Source organism: Oncorhynchus keta, chromosome 4 (genome assembly GCF_023373465.1).
Source record: "Oncorhynchus keta strain PuntledgeMale-10-30-2019 chromosome 4, Oket_V2, whole genome shotgun sequence".
NCBI lineage: Eukaryota > Metazoa > Chordata > Actinopteri > Salmoniformes > Salmonidae > Oncorhynchus > Oncorhynchus keta.
Genome location: NC_068424.1, coordinates 47,719,459 through 47,735,233, shown reverse-complemented (window position 1 = coordinate 47,735,233; position 15,775 = coordinate 47,719,459). Strand labels below are relative to the sequence as shown.

General features: G+C 46.2%; 1 protein-coding gene across 3 annotated transcripts in view; it reads right to left on the bottom strand.

Moving 5' to 3' along the window:
- Positions 1 to 1,934: 1,934 nt before the first annotated feature.
- Positions 1,935 to 15,775, bottom strand: part of LOC118384016 (carnosine synthase 1-like) — a 21,013-nt gene continuing 7,172 nt past the window's right edge. For 2 of the 3 annotated variants that reach the window (XM_052507828.1, XM_052507829.1), the window contains 9 exons: positions 13,312 to 13,340; positions 11,301 to 11,472; positions 10,600 to 10,689; positions 9,284 to 9,732; positions 8,986 to 9,196; positions 8,716 to 8,801; positions 8,048 to 8,279; positions 6,485 to 6,762; positions 1,935 to 6,298 (listed from right to left, as the gene is read on the bottom strand). In XM_052507828.1, coding sequence (XP_052363788.1) covers positions 4,853 to 6,298; positions 6,485 to 6,762; positions 8,048 to 8,279; positions 8,716 to 8,801; positions 8,986 to 9,196; positions 9,284 to 9,732; positions 10,600 to 10,689; positions 11,301 to 11,472; positions 13,312 to 13,314 — 2,967 coding nt within the window. In that variant the 5' untranslated portion in view covers positions 13,315 to 13,340 and the 3' untranslated portion in view covers positions 1,935 to 4,852. Of the gene's footprint in view, positions 6,299 to 6,484; positions 6,763 to 8,047; positions 8,280 to 8,715; positions 8,802 to 8,985; positions 9,197 to 9,283; positions 9,733 to 10,599; positions 10,690 to 11,054; positions 11,473 to 13,311; positions 13,341 to 15,775 lie in introns of those variants that run through there. The other variant, XM_052507832.1, reaches the window with a different exon arrangement.

Below are 15,775 nucleotides of genomic sequence, written 5' to 3'. Positions count from 1 at the left end.
GGCAGGGCTTTCTCCTGTAGAGCTCCATTTTTTATGGAATGGTCTGCCTACCCATGTGAGAGACGCAGACTCGGTCTCAACCTTTAAGTCTTTATTGAAAATTGAGTGTAGTCTGGCCCAGGAGTGTGAAGGTGAAAGGAAACCGCACTGGAGCAACGAACTACCCTTGCTGTCTCTACCTGGCCGAGTCCCATCTCTCCACTGGAATTCTCTGCCTCTAACCCTATTACAGGGGCTGAGTCACTGGCTTACTGGTGCTCTTCCATACCATCCCTAGGAGGGGTTTGAGTCACTGACGTGATCTTCCTGTCGTCTCAGGATGGTACGACGGTGGTTGAAGATATCCCTCTAGTGGTGTGGGGGCTGTGCTTTTGCACAGTGGGTGGGGTTATATCCTGCCTGTTTGGCCCTGTCCGGGGGTACCGTCGGACGGGGCCACAGTGTCTCCTGACCCCTCGTCTCAGCCTCCAGCATTTATGCTGCAGTAGTTTATGTGCTGGGGGCTTGTGTTCTATCTATCCATCTATCTCTCTCATCATGAGTACCTCTGCTATATCAGCCACCACCAACACCCCTCCTATTAAACTAGTGGGTATTACGGTCTCATAAGTAATATGCCTAATGTTGGTTCTTACCCGAGACATTGCGGCTCTCCTCAGATGGGCCATCCTTCCCTCCGCCCACCTGTCGTCATGGGAATGTCCATTCTCAAAGGTGCTGATCTTGAGTTGACCCATCTGTGACTTAGGGGAATGATAGATGGGGTTTCACTTTACATTAGTGCCCTTATTCCTGCATTGTTACACTGTACTCACCCTGTAACTGTTAAAGATAATTACAGCAGATAATAATCGTATTAAGTCTGACCAAACTGATGACATGAAGCTGTGCAGTTCTTTTTGGCAGGCTTGTTTTGAGTTGAGAAAAACACTTCTGAAAAAAAAACTTACTACTACTGTAGTACTGCTCAGAGAATAACACACAAAGCTAAAGTGAAAAGTTTGAAAGAGGGGATCAAAAATCGAACCAAATGTAATTCACCCCTTTCCAGCTTCGAGATAAACAAAGTGGGAAATAGAAAGGGGGCACAGCGTGGGAGGTGACAGATGGGAAAATGGGAGGGAGGACAACAGAAGAAGGAATGGGAGGAGGGGGTGCATTAAAGGCTTGAATTACTTCAGATTTTTTTCCCTGAAAAGAAAGAAAGGGGGAGGGGGTGTGAGAGAGAAACTCAAACAAATGTAAATCTAAGGTTCGGCACTGAAGTGATTTGTGAACGGAAGCAGTTCCGACAGTCACTACTAGCAACAGGACTGCATCGAAGACTGAAAACAAGCACAACAAAGAGAGAGAAAGAGGGAGAAGGAAGGCCATAGGGAGGAAGACAGAGGGGGAAGATGGAGAGAAGTGGAGAACTGAGAAAGAGTGAGAGAAAAAGTCAAAACAAATGGATCAGGTTGTGACTGAGAAAGAGTGAGAGAAAAAGTCAAAACAAATGGATCAGGTTGTGTTTGTTGTTGTGTGTTTGTTGTTCTAAGGTTTACCACCGGTGTGATTTGTGAGGTGTAACTGAACTAGTTCCGACAGTCACTACTAGCAACAGGACTGGACTGCATCTAAGACTCAAAACAAGCACTACTAAGAGAGAGAAAGAGGGAGAAGTCGTGGAAAACAGGTTTGGCAAACCTGTGCCAGGCTATTGAAAAGAAACGACAAGCAAAAACAAGTCTCTCTTTCACTTAGTAAAATAACCCTGATTCACTTAAATGTATAATCACCCCATCTACACAAAGTAAGAAAGAGAGAGAGAAAACAGGTTTGAGACTACAGGGGGTTTGTATGGTGCATTGAAGCTCTGCTTTCAGATGTATTTAATGAATACATCCATTTCATTAAAAAAACATTTTTTTAAAAAATAAACAGAAAGTCTAAGAGTCTGTTGATTTGAATGTTTATTGTATTTTACATAACACAGGAAATGTACATTTACATTTGAATCAAAACAGTAGCCGAATCAAAACGCTTGATCTTGATTCAAAACTTTGTTAAAGAAAAAGTAATTTCCACATCAGTTATTGTTTGTCAATATAACTAAGGAACAGAAAAATCCCTTTAAATCTGTGTTAACTTGAAGGCCTTGTTCTCCATTGCTCGCGTATGGTGAAATGATTTATGATGCATATATTTGTAAAACAATGTGTTAATCTAAACATTACATTCATATCTGTGATGTTACATATCAATAACACATTCATCATCCGATGCATTGAAACTTAACAAATAAAGCAATTAACGAAACATGACAACATGAACACATATTACATATTAAGTTAATACAAAAGTTTGGATTTGGGGATTTAAAAAAAAATTGTTTTGGTTTTAGTGATGTAAACTGGCTCGGTTGTTTTATTCTTTAACTTTCCTGTCACACCTCCTTTTTTGAAGAAAAGTCAGAAGTGTCTGCTTCTATATAATTCCCAAATATTACCTCAGAAATACATAAACAATCAGAAACAGAAGAAGCAGGAAATCCTTAACCTTTTGACTACTGTAACCCTTGTCTGGGGGGTACTGAGGGATGGCATCTCAGTTACATCAAGCCTACCGAGTACACCTGACACCAGACCGCAAATGCCACACCACAGACACCAACTGCCAAGATGAGGTCTTGCTCCGGAGTCAACGCATTTGCAATGGTGAAACTGCCTCAAATGACATAACAAATAACACACTGCTTTTATGGGCTAAGCCGGGGAAAAATGGGTGTGAGTATGTGGAGTAATTAAATCTCCATTTCCGTACTCTTTAAATGACTTATTTTGGGGTGAAACAACCTTTCACCTCAACCTTGCTAATTTAGACATGAACTTTCACACGACCTCTAACTAAGAACGAGGGAGGCAGAGTTCCAGAATTCCACATTTTCCAAGTCGTACGCGCCGAACCCGCAGACATCACCTCTGAGCCTGGATTTAGAAGCTTCCGCAATCAGCACCCCTGTCCACCTGTTCCAGCTGCTCTCCTCAAACCCCCTTCCTCAAAATCTTCCATCTTCTTCTGCTCTTCCTTCCCTCCCACCCGTTCCAACCCTGGACTGCTGTGTGTTCAGTGTTTAGTGTGCAGGCTATTAATCAATGTCTATGGCTGGATTATAATGTAGTAGGGTTGTTCCACCAATTAGGTGCCTTTTGAGTAGTGCAACTTAGTGAACAAAAAAAAAAAAAAACTTATTTCATCCATTTTAAGATTGTCATAAAGAGCACATTTTCAACTTAATGAAAAACATCCCCATCTCAAAAAAACAATTATAGTAAGTACGTGCCTATTAAAGGAACAGGGTTGACAACTTCGTCTTAAAACATCAGCCATAAATCACCTTGTGACAGGGGGAATGGAAGTTTGTGTGCAACAGGGAGGGGGCAAATGTATGCAAGCTTCACAATTTTTTAATTCCCCCCAAAAAATGATTCTAAATGGTCTCCCTCTTATGGGCACCCTTTGCGGGGGTCGGTTAAACGGATGCATCTGTTTTTCAAGGGAAATGGAGACTTCTGCTTTTCGACGACACGGCGACAAGACATCTTAACTCCTCCACATTTACTGGACTGGTTCAACAGTCCAAAGAGGACCTTCCCCGACACTCTTTTTCTTCCCATCAGGACCAGAAAGAAAGAAACGCCACTCAAGTATTTCTTTTAAGCCCATTACATTAGATGAATCTATGGGTGACAGGGTTGACATGTCATGCTCAACCAGCTACATTTCCCACAACAAAACACCAGATAATGTCCATGAAGAATAGAACCAGCTCATCTGTTTAATATATTTAAAAATGAATAGTTTCACCAATTAGAACGAGAGTTCAGTTCAGGTAACAGGGTTGACTTTAAAATCAGGGCCGGGTTTTTTTTTCTCCCCGTAGCCTGACGACTCACATTAAATTATTCCGCTGCTATGTCGTTCCCTACATACTTTAGTATGAGACTGCCGTCGTTGAAGTCGTTTGTGGTGATGAGGGGCGTTGTAAGTCATCAGCATTTGGATCGCCGCTAAATATTGGTAGCCGGGTATTTTACTTAAAATGAATCACTAATTACATGAAATAAATAATCATCTTCAGAAATGACTTTTAAATGGCACTTCATTTAATATGACAGGCTTTTAAAATTCAATATTTGTGCACTACTTAAAATATCTAAGGGATGCAAAAGGCACTCATTATGTGGAACGACCCAGTAGAGTAGAGTACCACAACCTAATAGATAGCAGGGTTGGGTTCAATTCAAATTGAATGCTGTCAATTCAGGAAGTTAACCAACATTCCAATTCAATCATTTAACCAAGGGCCTCTATTTTTTTTTAATGACTTCTCAATAAAATGAGAAGTAGACGTTTTTCAGTTGTTTCATTTAAATCACTTCCTGAACCCTGGTAGATAGATAAGACACCCATACCCTATTCTCGCTAATCACTGACGATTATACCTTTTTGAAACTTGTATTCCTGAGATGGTCCCTAAAATTTAAGTGAGAAAAATTGAAAGGTAGTGAGATATGTTTTGATATAACATTAGTGTTTTTTCTTGCTGTGATGTACCTTTTAAGATAACTAAACTAACCCTTGCCCCTAGTACAAAAACCCCACCCGCACAAAGCATACACGTGCTAAACATGGGTTCTATTCAGAAGGGTCCAATGTTAGGAACAAACATTTAGATAGGACTAAAACACATATGCTTCTCTGTCATGGAGAACAGGGAATCGATTTCTGTATTATTTTGATCTGTGAGTAAAATCTAAACATTGCACCCTCCTGAACAAACCCCAGGTGCTTCTCCCACCTGACTTCCTGTCTAATTGAAGTGGGACAGGAAGTACCCCAGGTCGTAGCGTGGAGGACAGTGCAGGCCTAGCCCCTGGCAGAGGGCGAGGAGGCGCTGGCGAGCGTTGGCGGCGTTGTGGGCGTCTCTCACCCCGACATTACAGAAGGGCTCCTCGTACTCCCCAGAGATCAATTCATCCTCCTCAGCCAGCTCGTTCAGCCACAGCGCCCCGTCCTGGTGCAGCCCTCGCAGGCGTTCAGGGCTGGCTGTGCTTCTCAGGGCCTGGAGGTGCTGGGACACCACAACCATCACCCCAGCAAAGTGGCCTCTGGCTGGGAGCGCTGTGGCCGAGGGTAGGCACGGACGCACCCCACAGGACACCATGAAGGCGGCCATCAGGATGTCCACGCCGTACAGCTGCTGGATCCAGTCACGCAGGTAGAAGCCACCCATGCGGGCGTTGATCTCGATGAGCCTCGGGCCCACCTCTGTCATCTTCAGCTCAACATTGAACACGCCGTCTTGCAGGCCGCAGCCCAGGCAGGCGTGGTGCGCCGCGCGAATCAGCTGAGCACGCTTGTCCGGCGCCAGTCCCGAGGGCATCTGGGAGGCCGTCTCGGTGAAAGCCGGAGCACGGGTGGGGCCATTGTCGGACACGAAAGCTCCCTCCAGTCGCCCCTCAAACAGGACCACATCCACGTCGTGCTCTGTGCCTCCCACGTACTCCATGAGGGTCATGGCGTTGCCCCAGCCCAGGCCAATGCCAGGGTAGTCTGTCTCCTCGCGGAGGTCCCCTCCGATCCTCTCAAAGTGTGCCAGGCTTTCCTCCAGAGAGCCCACCTTCCTCACGCCCACCGCCCCGGCCCCATACTCCAGCTTCATGACGGCAGGGAACCTCACCACCCCAACACTGGCCCCACCAGGCCCCCCCCCCCCACTGGCTGCCTTCTCCAGATCCAGGGCGCTCTCCACATGGATACAGGGAACAGCATAGGAAGAAGGGGAGGGAGAAAGGAGGGGAGCGGAGGGTCGGAAAGCTCTCATGCTATCCCCTTCCATGTTGACCATGCCGTTGACCATACCGTTCTGCTGTCTTCCTCTCCTCTCACCTTCTCTAAACTCAACCAGGCCATCCGCCTGACCGGAGGGTTGCTCAACACTGGTCAGGTTAGTCCCAGTAGACTTCCGTAAGCCCAGGAGGTGCCTGTGGGTGCGGCTCTTCTCCTTCGCGATGCGGATGGCCTCTGGAGGAGGCCCCCTGAGCCCCAGCCTATCACAGACCAGAGACGTCAGCACCACGCAGTCATCCCAGAAACACACGCAGCCATCAGGGCGGAGCCCAGAGAACAACAGCCAATCACAAATGCGGGAGCAGTGCTGGTCGTCACGGCGGTGGTCGGGCAGGTCTGGCAGGGGCAGGAAGTGGTCGACCAGCTGGGAGGCGAAGTGGGTGGGGTCACAGTCCACAAGCAGGATCTGATTGGAGGGAAAGGAGTTGGTGAGGTCAGTTCAGCACATTAGCATAACTGGCTAACCAGTAACCATTAATGTGTCACTTAATCAGACTTTGCAATGCAGTAAAATGCACTTCTAAAATAGCGGTAAAGTCTGTTGCGGAAATCTATTCACTTTCATTAGTTCATTCCCCATGTAGACATTCACCTTGAGTTTGTACTTTTTGGCTGCTCCCCAAATGAACTTCTTACTGTGTCCTCCAGCTCCCACCACCAGCACAGTCTTCTCCTGCATCAGGTAGTACTGGGAGCGGAGGAGGGGGGTGAGGAGGAGGGTGCCCCTACTCCACCCCTCTATCCCACTGTCACATCCCTCCAGCCCCATCCCTTGCTCCGGGAAGGAGGAGCGGAGACAGAGGGAGGGGTGGAGGCCAAGGACAACAGGGCTGATGATGTAACCATCCATGGTGAAGAGGAGGTCTACGCCTAGGAGAGAGGGAGTGGAATGGAGGTAGAGAGAGAGAGAGAGGGAGTGGAATGGAGGTAGAGAGAGAGAGAGAGAGGGAGTGGAATGGAGGTAGAGAGAGAGAGAGAGGGAGTGGAATGGAGGTAGAGAGAGAGAGAGAGAGAGGGAGTGGAATGGAGGTAGAGAGAGAGGGAGTGGAATGGAGGTAGAGAGAGAGAGGGAGTGGAATGGAGGTAGAGAGAGAGAGGGGGAGTGGAATGGAGGTAGAGAGAGAGAGAGAGGGAGTGGAATGGAGGGAGAGAGAGAGGGAGTGGAATGGAGGTAGAGAGAGAGAGAGGGAGTGGAATGGAGGTAGAGAGAGAGAGAGGGAGTGGAATGGAGGTAGAGAGAGAGAGAGGGAGTGGAATGGAGGTAGAGAGAGACAGAGGGAGTGGAATGGAGGTAGAGAGAGACAGAGGGAGTGGAATGGAGGTAGAGAGAGACAGAGGGAGTGGAATGGAGGTAGAGAGAGAGAGAGAGAGGGAGTGGAATGGAGGTAGAGAGAGAGGGAGTGGAATGGAGGTAGAGAGAGAGGGAGTGGAATGGAGGTAGAGAGAGAGAGGAAGTGGAATGGAGGTAGAGAGAGATGGAGTGGAATGGAGGTAGAGAGAGATGGAGTGGAATGGAGGTAGAGAGAGAGGGGGTGGAATGGAGGTAGAGAGAGAGGGAGTGGAATGGAGGTAGAGAGAGAGGGAGTGGAATGGAGGTAGAGAGAGAGGGAGTGGAATGGAGGTAGAGAGAGAGAGGGAGTGGAATGGAGGTAGAGAGAGAGAGGGAGTGGAATGGAGGTAGAGAGAGAGGGAGTGGAATGGAGGTAGAGAGAGAGGGAGTGGAATGGAGGTAGAGAGAGGGGGAGTGGAATGGAGGTAGAGAGAGAGGGAGTGGAATGGAGGTAGAGAGAGAGGGAGTGGAATGGAGGTAGAGAGAGAGAGGGAGTGGAATGGAGGTAGAGAGAGGGGGAGTGGAATGGAGGTAGAGAGAGAGGGAGTGGAATGGAGGTAGAGAGAGGGGGAGTGGAATGGAGGTAGAGAGAGAGGGAGTGGAATGGAGGTAGAGAGAGACAGAGGGAGTGGAAGGGTCAGACAGCAGCTCATGGAGACATAGGAGTGTTGACAGAGTGAGACTTGTGATGGTATAAGTAGACCCATGTTTTCAGAGAGGCTTTGACATCAATCTGCAGTAATCTATATCAAGTCATAGATCAATTTAGACGGCTTCATGCTAAATTAGAGGGATAGCTTTGGCAGTTAGACAACACACACACACCTATCATGTCGGTCTGGGCGCCCGCTCCACCCCGCAGTTCCGCGGACATGCTTGACTCTGTTTCCATGACAACACGAAGGCAGGACAGGGCGGTGTCCGTTGCTAAGCGATGGAGAGAAGTTGCCATGGTAGGGTCAGTGAAACCGCACTCTAATAGGGTGGTCTCCAAGGACTGAGAGAGGGAGTGGCTGTGAGAGAGAGGGGTGTCGGACACACCCACTCTACACACCAACTGAGGTAGAGGGATAGAGAGCGAGGGGGAGGGAAAGAAGAGAGAAGTTAGTGAAAAGGTAATGGATTTCAAACATTGCAGTTAATGTATATGGTCTTTTACAGGAATTTGTCTCACATTCCCAAGTTAGACATTTACAGAGCTATATACATTCATATATACATTATATATATATATATATATATATATATATATATATATATATATATATATATATATATATATAGCTCTGTAAATACACACGTACATACACACATATATATCTATCTCTATACATATATCTCTATCTATACACACACACAAATACATATATATACACACACACACTATAGGTTTACAGTATTGAGGGTCAATACAAATTGTGATGCACATAGTCAACATTTCATTTCTCTCTCCTACCTCGTTCTCTCTCGTTCTCTCTCTCTCTTTCGCTCACCTTGTAGAGGAGAGGCAGGTCCAGAGGTGAGCGACTTACGATGGCACACAGTCTGAAGGACAGGTCTGGAACCTGAGGCCTGCAGTCTGACACACACACAACAACTACTACTTCACTATGATAACACCAAGAGGATGTGGTAATGGCCGTAGTACATCACATTGTACTAGAGTCCTTAAAAGTCATGTGAGGATCACATTCAAATAATCATGAAAATAAGGTCCTTAAACCTCGAACTACCCCCATCTGTCCCAGACTCAAAGCCCTCACCGGTGTACTGTTCCCAGGTGCGGTCCTCTACCCGCGGCCCAGGCTTCAGTGGGGAGCAGTAGGCCTCCAGCAGCACTGCCTCTCCAGGGAGGAGCTGGGGCAGGAGATAACCTACCTTGGCCCAGACCTCATCCCTGTTGTTCCTGAACAGGTAGACTGGGGGTGAGGTTGCCTCGCCCACAAACGTCCCACCACTGCACCTGAGCACCACCTATACACAAAGTGAAAGGAAAGCTTGAGGATTTGTGTACAGTTACACAAAGGCTGACTAAAATATCCTCTAAGAAACAGGACATACACTCTCAGATCCCTTCATATCCTCAGACTCCAGGAAAGAGTCCACCTTGTTTCGGACGGAGTTCATCCCTCCCTCCACCCCCTTTTCTAGGTGCACCACCTCCACCCCTCCTGTCTTGCCCTCCTCCAGTCCCATCTGTCCCGGGGGCAACAGTAAGGCCAGCGTCGGGGGGCAGTGGATCTTGGCCTTTTGCAGCAGAACCCTGGTGGTCAGAACATCCCCCCAGAATCGACACAGTGCGCCGGAACCTCCGCTTGGGCAGTCTGTCTCCCGGGTCACTTCCTCCTCAGCCCAAGGGTCACATGACAGGAAGTAGGTGACCTTGCGAGGGGGGTTGAAGTTGGAGAGGAAAGTGCGGCCTCCCAAGTCGAAGGTGACAGCCTTGTGGACCAGGAGGGAGGGGGAGGAGTGAGAGAGCCAGGAAGGAGAAAGACACAGGAGAGCATCTCCTAGACAGAAGAAGAGAGAAATGGGTGGGGTAGAGAGAGACCGAGGGGGGTGGGGTGTGTGAAAGGGGTAAACGAGAGAGAGAAAGACGGAGGGACAGAAGGAGCGGGTAGTGGGGAAAGTGTGGTCGAGAGAAATTGGATTGGGGTAAGAGAGAGAGAGAGAGGAAGAGAGAGAGGAGAGGGGAAGGGAGGGAGGGAAGAGAGATTCTTGACCGGTCACAGCTTTCCATGAAAATATAGAAAAAGGTCAAAAGTCATAGAAGCCTGTCAACTAAAGTGTAAAGTGTTTTAGTCTGTTATTGGTCATAACAGAGACAAAGCAGGAAGGAGAATGACTATTTATGTATAAATAGAGTAATGAAGGGCAGTGACAATCTCATTAAATGTCAACCTGCACTAGTGATCTTTTCCCTCAACCTTTTGGCCATCAGTCTAAAATTAGAGCCATCGCTGTTTGACTTTTCTCTGTAGGGGGTGATTATGTTATTTTATAATGACACCAATGAATCACATAAAAGGATTACCATCCCAACATTTATTTTCCCGGCGATCTGGCAAGGCAAAGTTAAGGTCCATAGATGGTGAAGAAAGCCTTGTTCAAGCGAACACCATTATGGGAGGCACTAAGGAACACTTGGAAGACCTCTTGGAAAACACTTTGGCACATACTTTGAAAGGAGGGGTGTATGTTTTAACTATTGCTCTGGCCAAATAGGCTTTTACATTGAATTACTGTTAGACATCTACAGGTTAGCACAAACTGGCACAGGTTGGTATAAAGTACCAAATTATAAATATAACGGAGTGATTTACAGCCTGTTTGTACACATCGTGTGTTTCCTGTTTGGCTGCATTCTGCTAGCATACCTGGGCTCCGTTGGCCTGCCTCCAACAGCAGAGAGAGGTAGGGGAGGGGGGATCCCAAAACACAGACACACAGCTCAGAGTGACTCATACCTAGAAGAGAAGGAAAACAGTACAATAGCCATTAGTGGCAAGGTCAAATTCCCCATGCATCAGTGCAGCCCTTCACTATGTAATAGAAAGTAGTTAATGAATGTTAGCCAATACAAAGGTTAGGTCCAAAAACAACCATATAGGGGCCAGCAAATATGGCAGAAGGTCATCTTAGCTCATTGAAGGACCCACAACCTTTTTGCTTACACCCCCAGAGTCCTCTGGCCCTTTCCCCTCTGCAAACACTAAATGGGTAGGAGATAGGGGCTAGGGTCTTGCCTAGGGGTTGTTTTTGGACCAGGTAAGAGTAAACGGAAACACACCTGTTCACCAAGTAGCCCATTGACATATAGTACTAAACTCACTTGGTCTGGGTGACTCTGTGCAGGTTAAGATCCAGTGTTTGTGATAGGTTCACCTGGCCTGGGGGCTTAACTCAGGTGGTTCAAACATTCAGAGCGTTGCAGATAGAAAGGTAAGGTCATAGAGCGGCCACAATTCCCATGTCATAGGGATTGTAATAAACAGCGTCCAGTGTCTTTCTAGCCTGGTACATTTCTATCTGCGTCATCCTGTACGTTTCAGCCGGGTGATCGTAGCCCGGGTCTCACCCTGTGGCAGGTCCTGTGTTTCAGGCAGGTCGATCTCCCTCAGAGCCTCTTGCAGGGTCTGGAACAGAGCCACCTCCTGGTTGGAGGACCATACCCTCGGTCCCCCAGTAGCACATCCTCCTGGAGAGGAGAGGCTGGGGACAACGGTGGTGGGGAGAGAGCTGAGAGAGAGCTGTGGGAAACAGGATGTGTGGAGAGACATAACATAAATGTTAAAAGGATACCTGTTGAGAGATGGAGACGGAGAAGGGGTCATCAAAGGGATTGTAAAATGAGGGAACAGATGGATGTTCAGGGATAAAAGAGGACAAAATGGTGATCCTGAGCCAGAATAATGAGCCATTATAGCTTACTACTGATTTATAAACCATCTACAAATAACTACTTATAAACCATTTACAAATCCTCCATTAACTGTTTTTCCTTGATGTAAAACATGAATGTGTCTCTTACCAAACACTGTCTGAGAGGAACATGAATGTCAGAGTGCCACTGATACTGTTAAACACATGCCACTGGCAGCTGTGTGTGTACATCAAACCCATGTAGTAAGCACACCCATTCATTAACACACACACACACACACACACACACACACACACACACACACACACACACACACACACACACACACACACACACACACACACACACACACACACACACACACACACACACACTCACACACGCAAAGTTATGGATTTATTGACTTTAAACACACATTTATTCCACCAAAGCATTGACTGATTGATATGTCGACCAGAAAACACTAAGAGCTCTCTCTTCTGGTTATATGGGTATTAAAGATAATTAAATCAGTTTTATCCTTGAACAGGGGAAAAAAAACAATGATTGAAGTTGATAATTAAAATATTTTTTGTTGACAGAAAATGATATCTTAGAATCTTCGAGTTAGCTGACTAAAATCATTAAACGTGCATTGTAAGAGTCTCCGTGGCTCTCTCTACTTCAATACCAGGCTGTGTGGGCGCTCAGATTAGATGCGATACATACTAACAAACCACATGCATTGTTATGCAAAACGATCACCTACACAGCAACGGCATTGTTTGGTGTGCAATCATGTGAGAACAATACACACGGTCCACTTGTTCTCTCCTTCAACTCTCGTCACCCTCTCTTTGTCCTCACTCCTCCTTCACCCCCCTCTCCCTCTGTTTGCCCATCACCAGATATGTTTATTTACATTTTTTAAATTTTATTTCTCTTCTAATGACCTAGACACCGGAAGGGGTTTTAAACTCTGTTTAATTCCCACCATCGTATCCTTGTAGAGCTCCAGTAGTTTGCTGCCTCAGAGTAATATCTTGTCAAAGAATGCCAAGGTTTTCAGTTTCACATACTGTATAAGACATTCAATGAAACTATAAATACTTATTGGCACCGTAGAAAATACAGCCCCACCTCTCGCTCAGCATTACTTGCACTGTAACCTATGTAAATCAAACTTGACACTCTAAATTTAACACGATACGCACAGACCCTCAGACACTTTCTCTCACACACAGACAACAGGCAGAACTGTAACAGTTCCCGAGATTAACAGTCGCAGCTGTTTCCCTCCAATCTCTCTCTATTCCTCTCATTCTCTCAGCAGCCTCGCTCCGTTACACCTAGTCCTTCAGTCTCTGCCACCCTGTCTTAGTCTCTTTCATTCCCCACTGAATCAGCGATTCCCTCACAGGCATTACTGTCAAACATAAAATGTCTAACTTGTATTTCAACACATACATGTTGCACTCAATTGCATTTGCATGCTAAATACGGCAAAAACTATTCAAACAACTTCTAAAATGTAATAAAAATGCAGAGCAAGAAGAAGCAGACCTTTTATCATGCAATGACATACAACAACTATCACGTTCCCACAATTATAGGAGAAACTTTGGAGAAAAGCTAAAATAACACTTTCTTAAAATAGAAACATTGAAAGCCTGCAGATATAAGCTCACATCAATGTCCATGCAACAACTCTCCTGATTAAACTCACCATAGTGTCTGCAGTGACCAAGTGGCAACCTGGAAATGACAGAAAGAGAAAGAAAGTGAGAGGGTAAGGTAAAAGAGGGTGGGGAGGGGAGGGAGGGAGCAAACTGGAAAGGGCCAGAGGAGGGAGGGGGACAGAAAGAGAAAGAAAGTGAGAGGGTAAGGTAAAAGAGGGTGGGGAGGGGAGGGAGGAAGGGAGGGAGCAAACTGGAAAGGGCCAGAGGAGGGAGGGGGACAGAAAGAGAAAGAAAGTGAGAGGGTAAGGTAAAAGAGGGAGGGGAGGGGAGGGAGGGAGCAAACTGGAAAGGGCCAGAGGAGGGAGGGGGACAGAAAGAGGAAAAGTGGAGCATACGGATAGCAGAGAAGAAAAGTAAAAACACAACAGATGACATTTGGGGCGGTAGGGTAGCCTAGTGGTTAGAGCGTTGGACTAGTAACCGAAAGGTTGCAAGTTCAAATCCCCGAGCTGACAAGGTACAAATCTGTCGTTCTGCCCCTGAACAGGCAGTTCCTAGGCCGTCATTGAAAATAAGAATTTGTTCTTAACTGACTTGCCTAGTAAAATAAAATAAAACATGCTATAAAACCGGTCTGTTTTCTTGTGCAATATATTGTAAAAAGCCCACGTGAGCCTAATAAATCTAAGTGGCAGTATTATTAGTATGACCTGTAGGCTATTTAAAAACACAAACACATTCCATAGACCTTGGATATCACAGGAATACCAACCTGTTGTTCTGTTGTGATACCCTGCCATGCAAATGATGCTATGGATGTTACATCCCCAATTACATGTAAATACTTATTGGCGTAGTCGGCAACTTAAATGGGCAAGTTCACTTTCCATCGTTCAATCCCTTTCCGTAATTGAAGTCCATACAATAATCTCTGAAAGAACAATGGTAAATCCCTTGTACACCAAACACATTACACAGACATTATAGGCTAGCGTTGGTTATTACTGCATTGTCGGAACTAGAAGCACAAGCATTTCGCTACACTCGCATTAACATCTGCTAACCATGTGTATGTGACAAATACAGTTTGATTTAACTAGGCAAGTCAGAACAAATTCTTATTTACAATGATGGCCTACCCTGGCAAACCCGGACGACGCTGGGCCAATTGCGCCGCCATATGGAACTCCCAATCACGGCCGGATGTGATGCAGCCTAGATCCGAACCAGAGACCGCAGTGAAGCCTCTTGTACTGAGATGCAGTGCCTTAGACCGCTGAACACACTTCCTCAGCCTCTCATTCACAATTTTACAAGCACTTAATAGTCTCATCCATCAGACTATTCTCAATTTAATCTGGTCTTTACATATAGCCTACGGCAATACAGCGCCTTCCAAAATAATTCACACCCCTTGACTTTTTCCACATTTTGTTGTGTTATAGCCTGAATTTAAAATGAATTAAATTAAGATCGTGTTCATGGCCTACACAAAATACTCCATAATGTCAAAGTGAAATTAAGTTTATAGAAATGTTTACAAATGAAAAGCTGAATTGTATTGAGCACAAGAGGTTGGTGGCACCTTAATTATTATTATTAATTGGAGAGAATGGGCTTGTGGTAATGGCTGGAGCGGAATCAGTGGAATGGTATCAAATGCATCAATCACACGGTTTCCATTATGAGCTGTTCCGCCCTCAGAAGCCTCCACTGGTCTTGAGTCAATAAGTATTTAACCCATTTGTTTTGATGATTTTTGTACAACGCGACTCAGACCAGAACATACCGGACCTATTTTTCTCTCCATATCCCCGGATTTCAACCCGCAAGCTCTGGACATTTACACCTGGATCTCGTAGCTAGCTCGCTTTTATCCGTGTGACTATTGGCTTACATCGATCCCGGAGCAAACATCAATTATTCCGGAGCTAGCCAGCTGAAGAGTTCCATCAGCCACTCCTGGGCTACAATCACCTATCCGGACCCGTTTTACTGCCAATGCGGAGCCCCACAGGGCCTTCACGACTGGACTACCGACGTTATCTGCCCGAGGGAGTTATCCAACTGGCCCCTCTGTCACGACGTTACCTGAACGCCCATCTGCAGTCCGCTAATCGTTAGCTGTCTTATCGGCTGCTATCTGAATAGGTCTATCGGACAATTTTTCTTGGGTCACCATAACTATATCTATTTTGCCAATTGGATTAATCCCCTCTACCACACGGAACCCCACTAATCTACCGACGGAAACGCAAGAGGTGGCTAAAAACAGACCTCGATCCGATGCTAGCCTGCTACCGATGGCCCGGCTAATTGTCTGAATCGCCGTGATCCCAACCAACCTCACTACTCACTGGACCCTTATGATCACTCAACTAAGTATGCCTCTCCTTAATGTCAATATGCCTTGTCCATTGCTGTTCTGGTTAGTGTTTATTTGCTTATTTCACTGTAGAGCCTCTAGCCCTGCTCACTCACTATACCTTATCCAACCTTTCAGTTCCACCA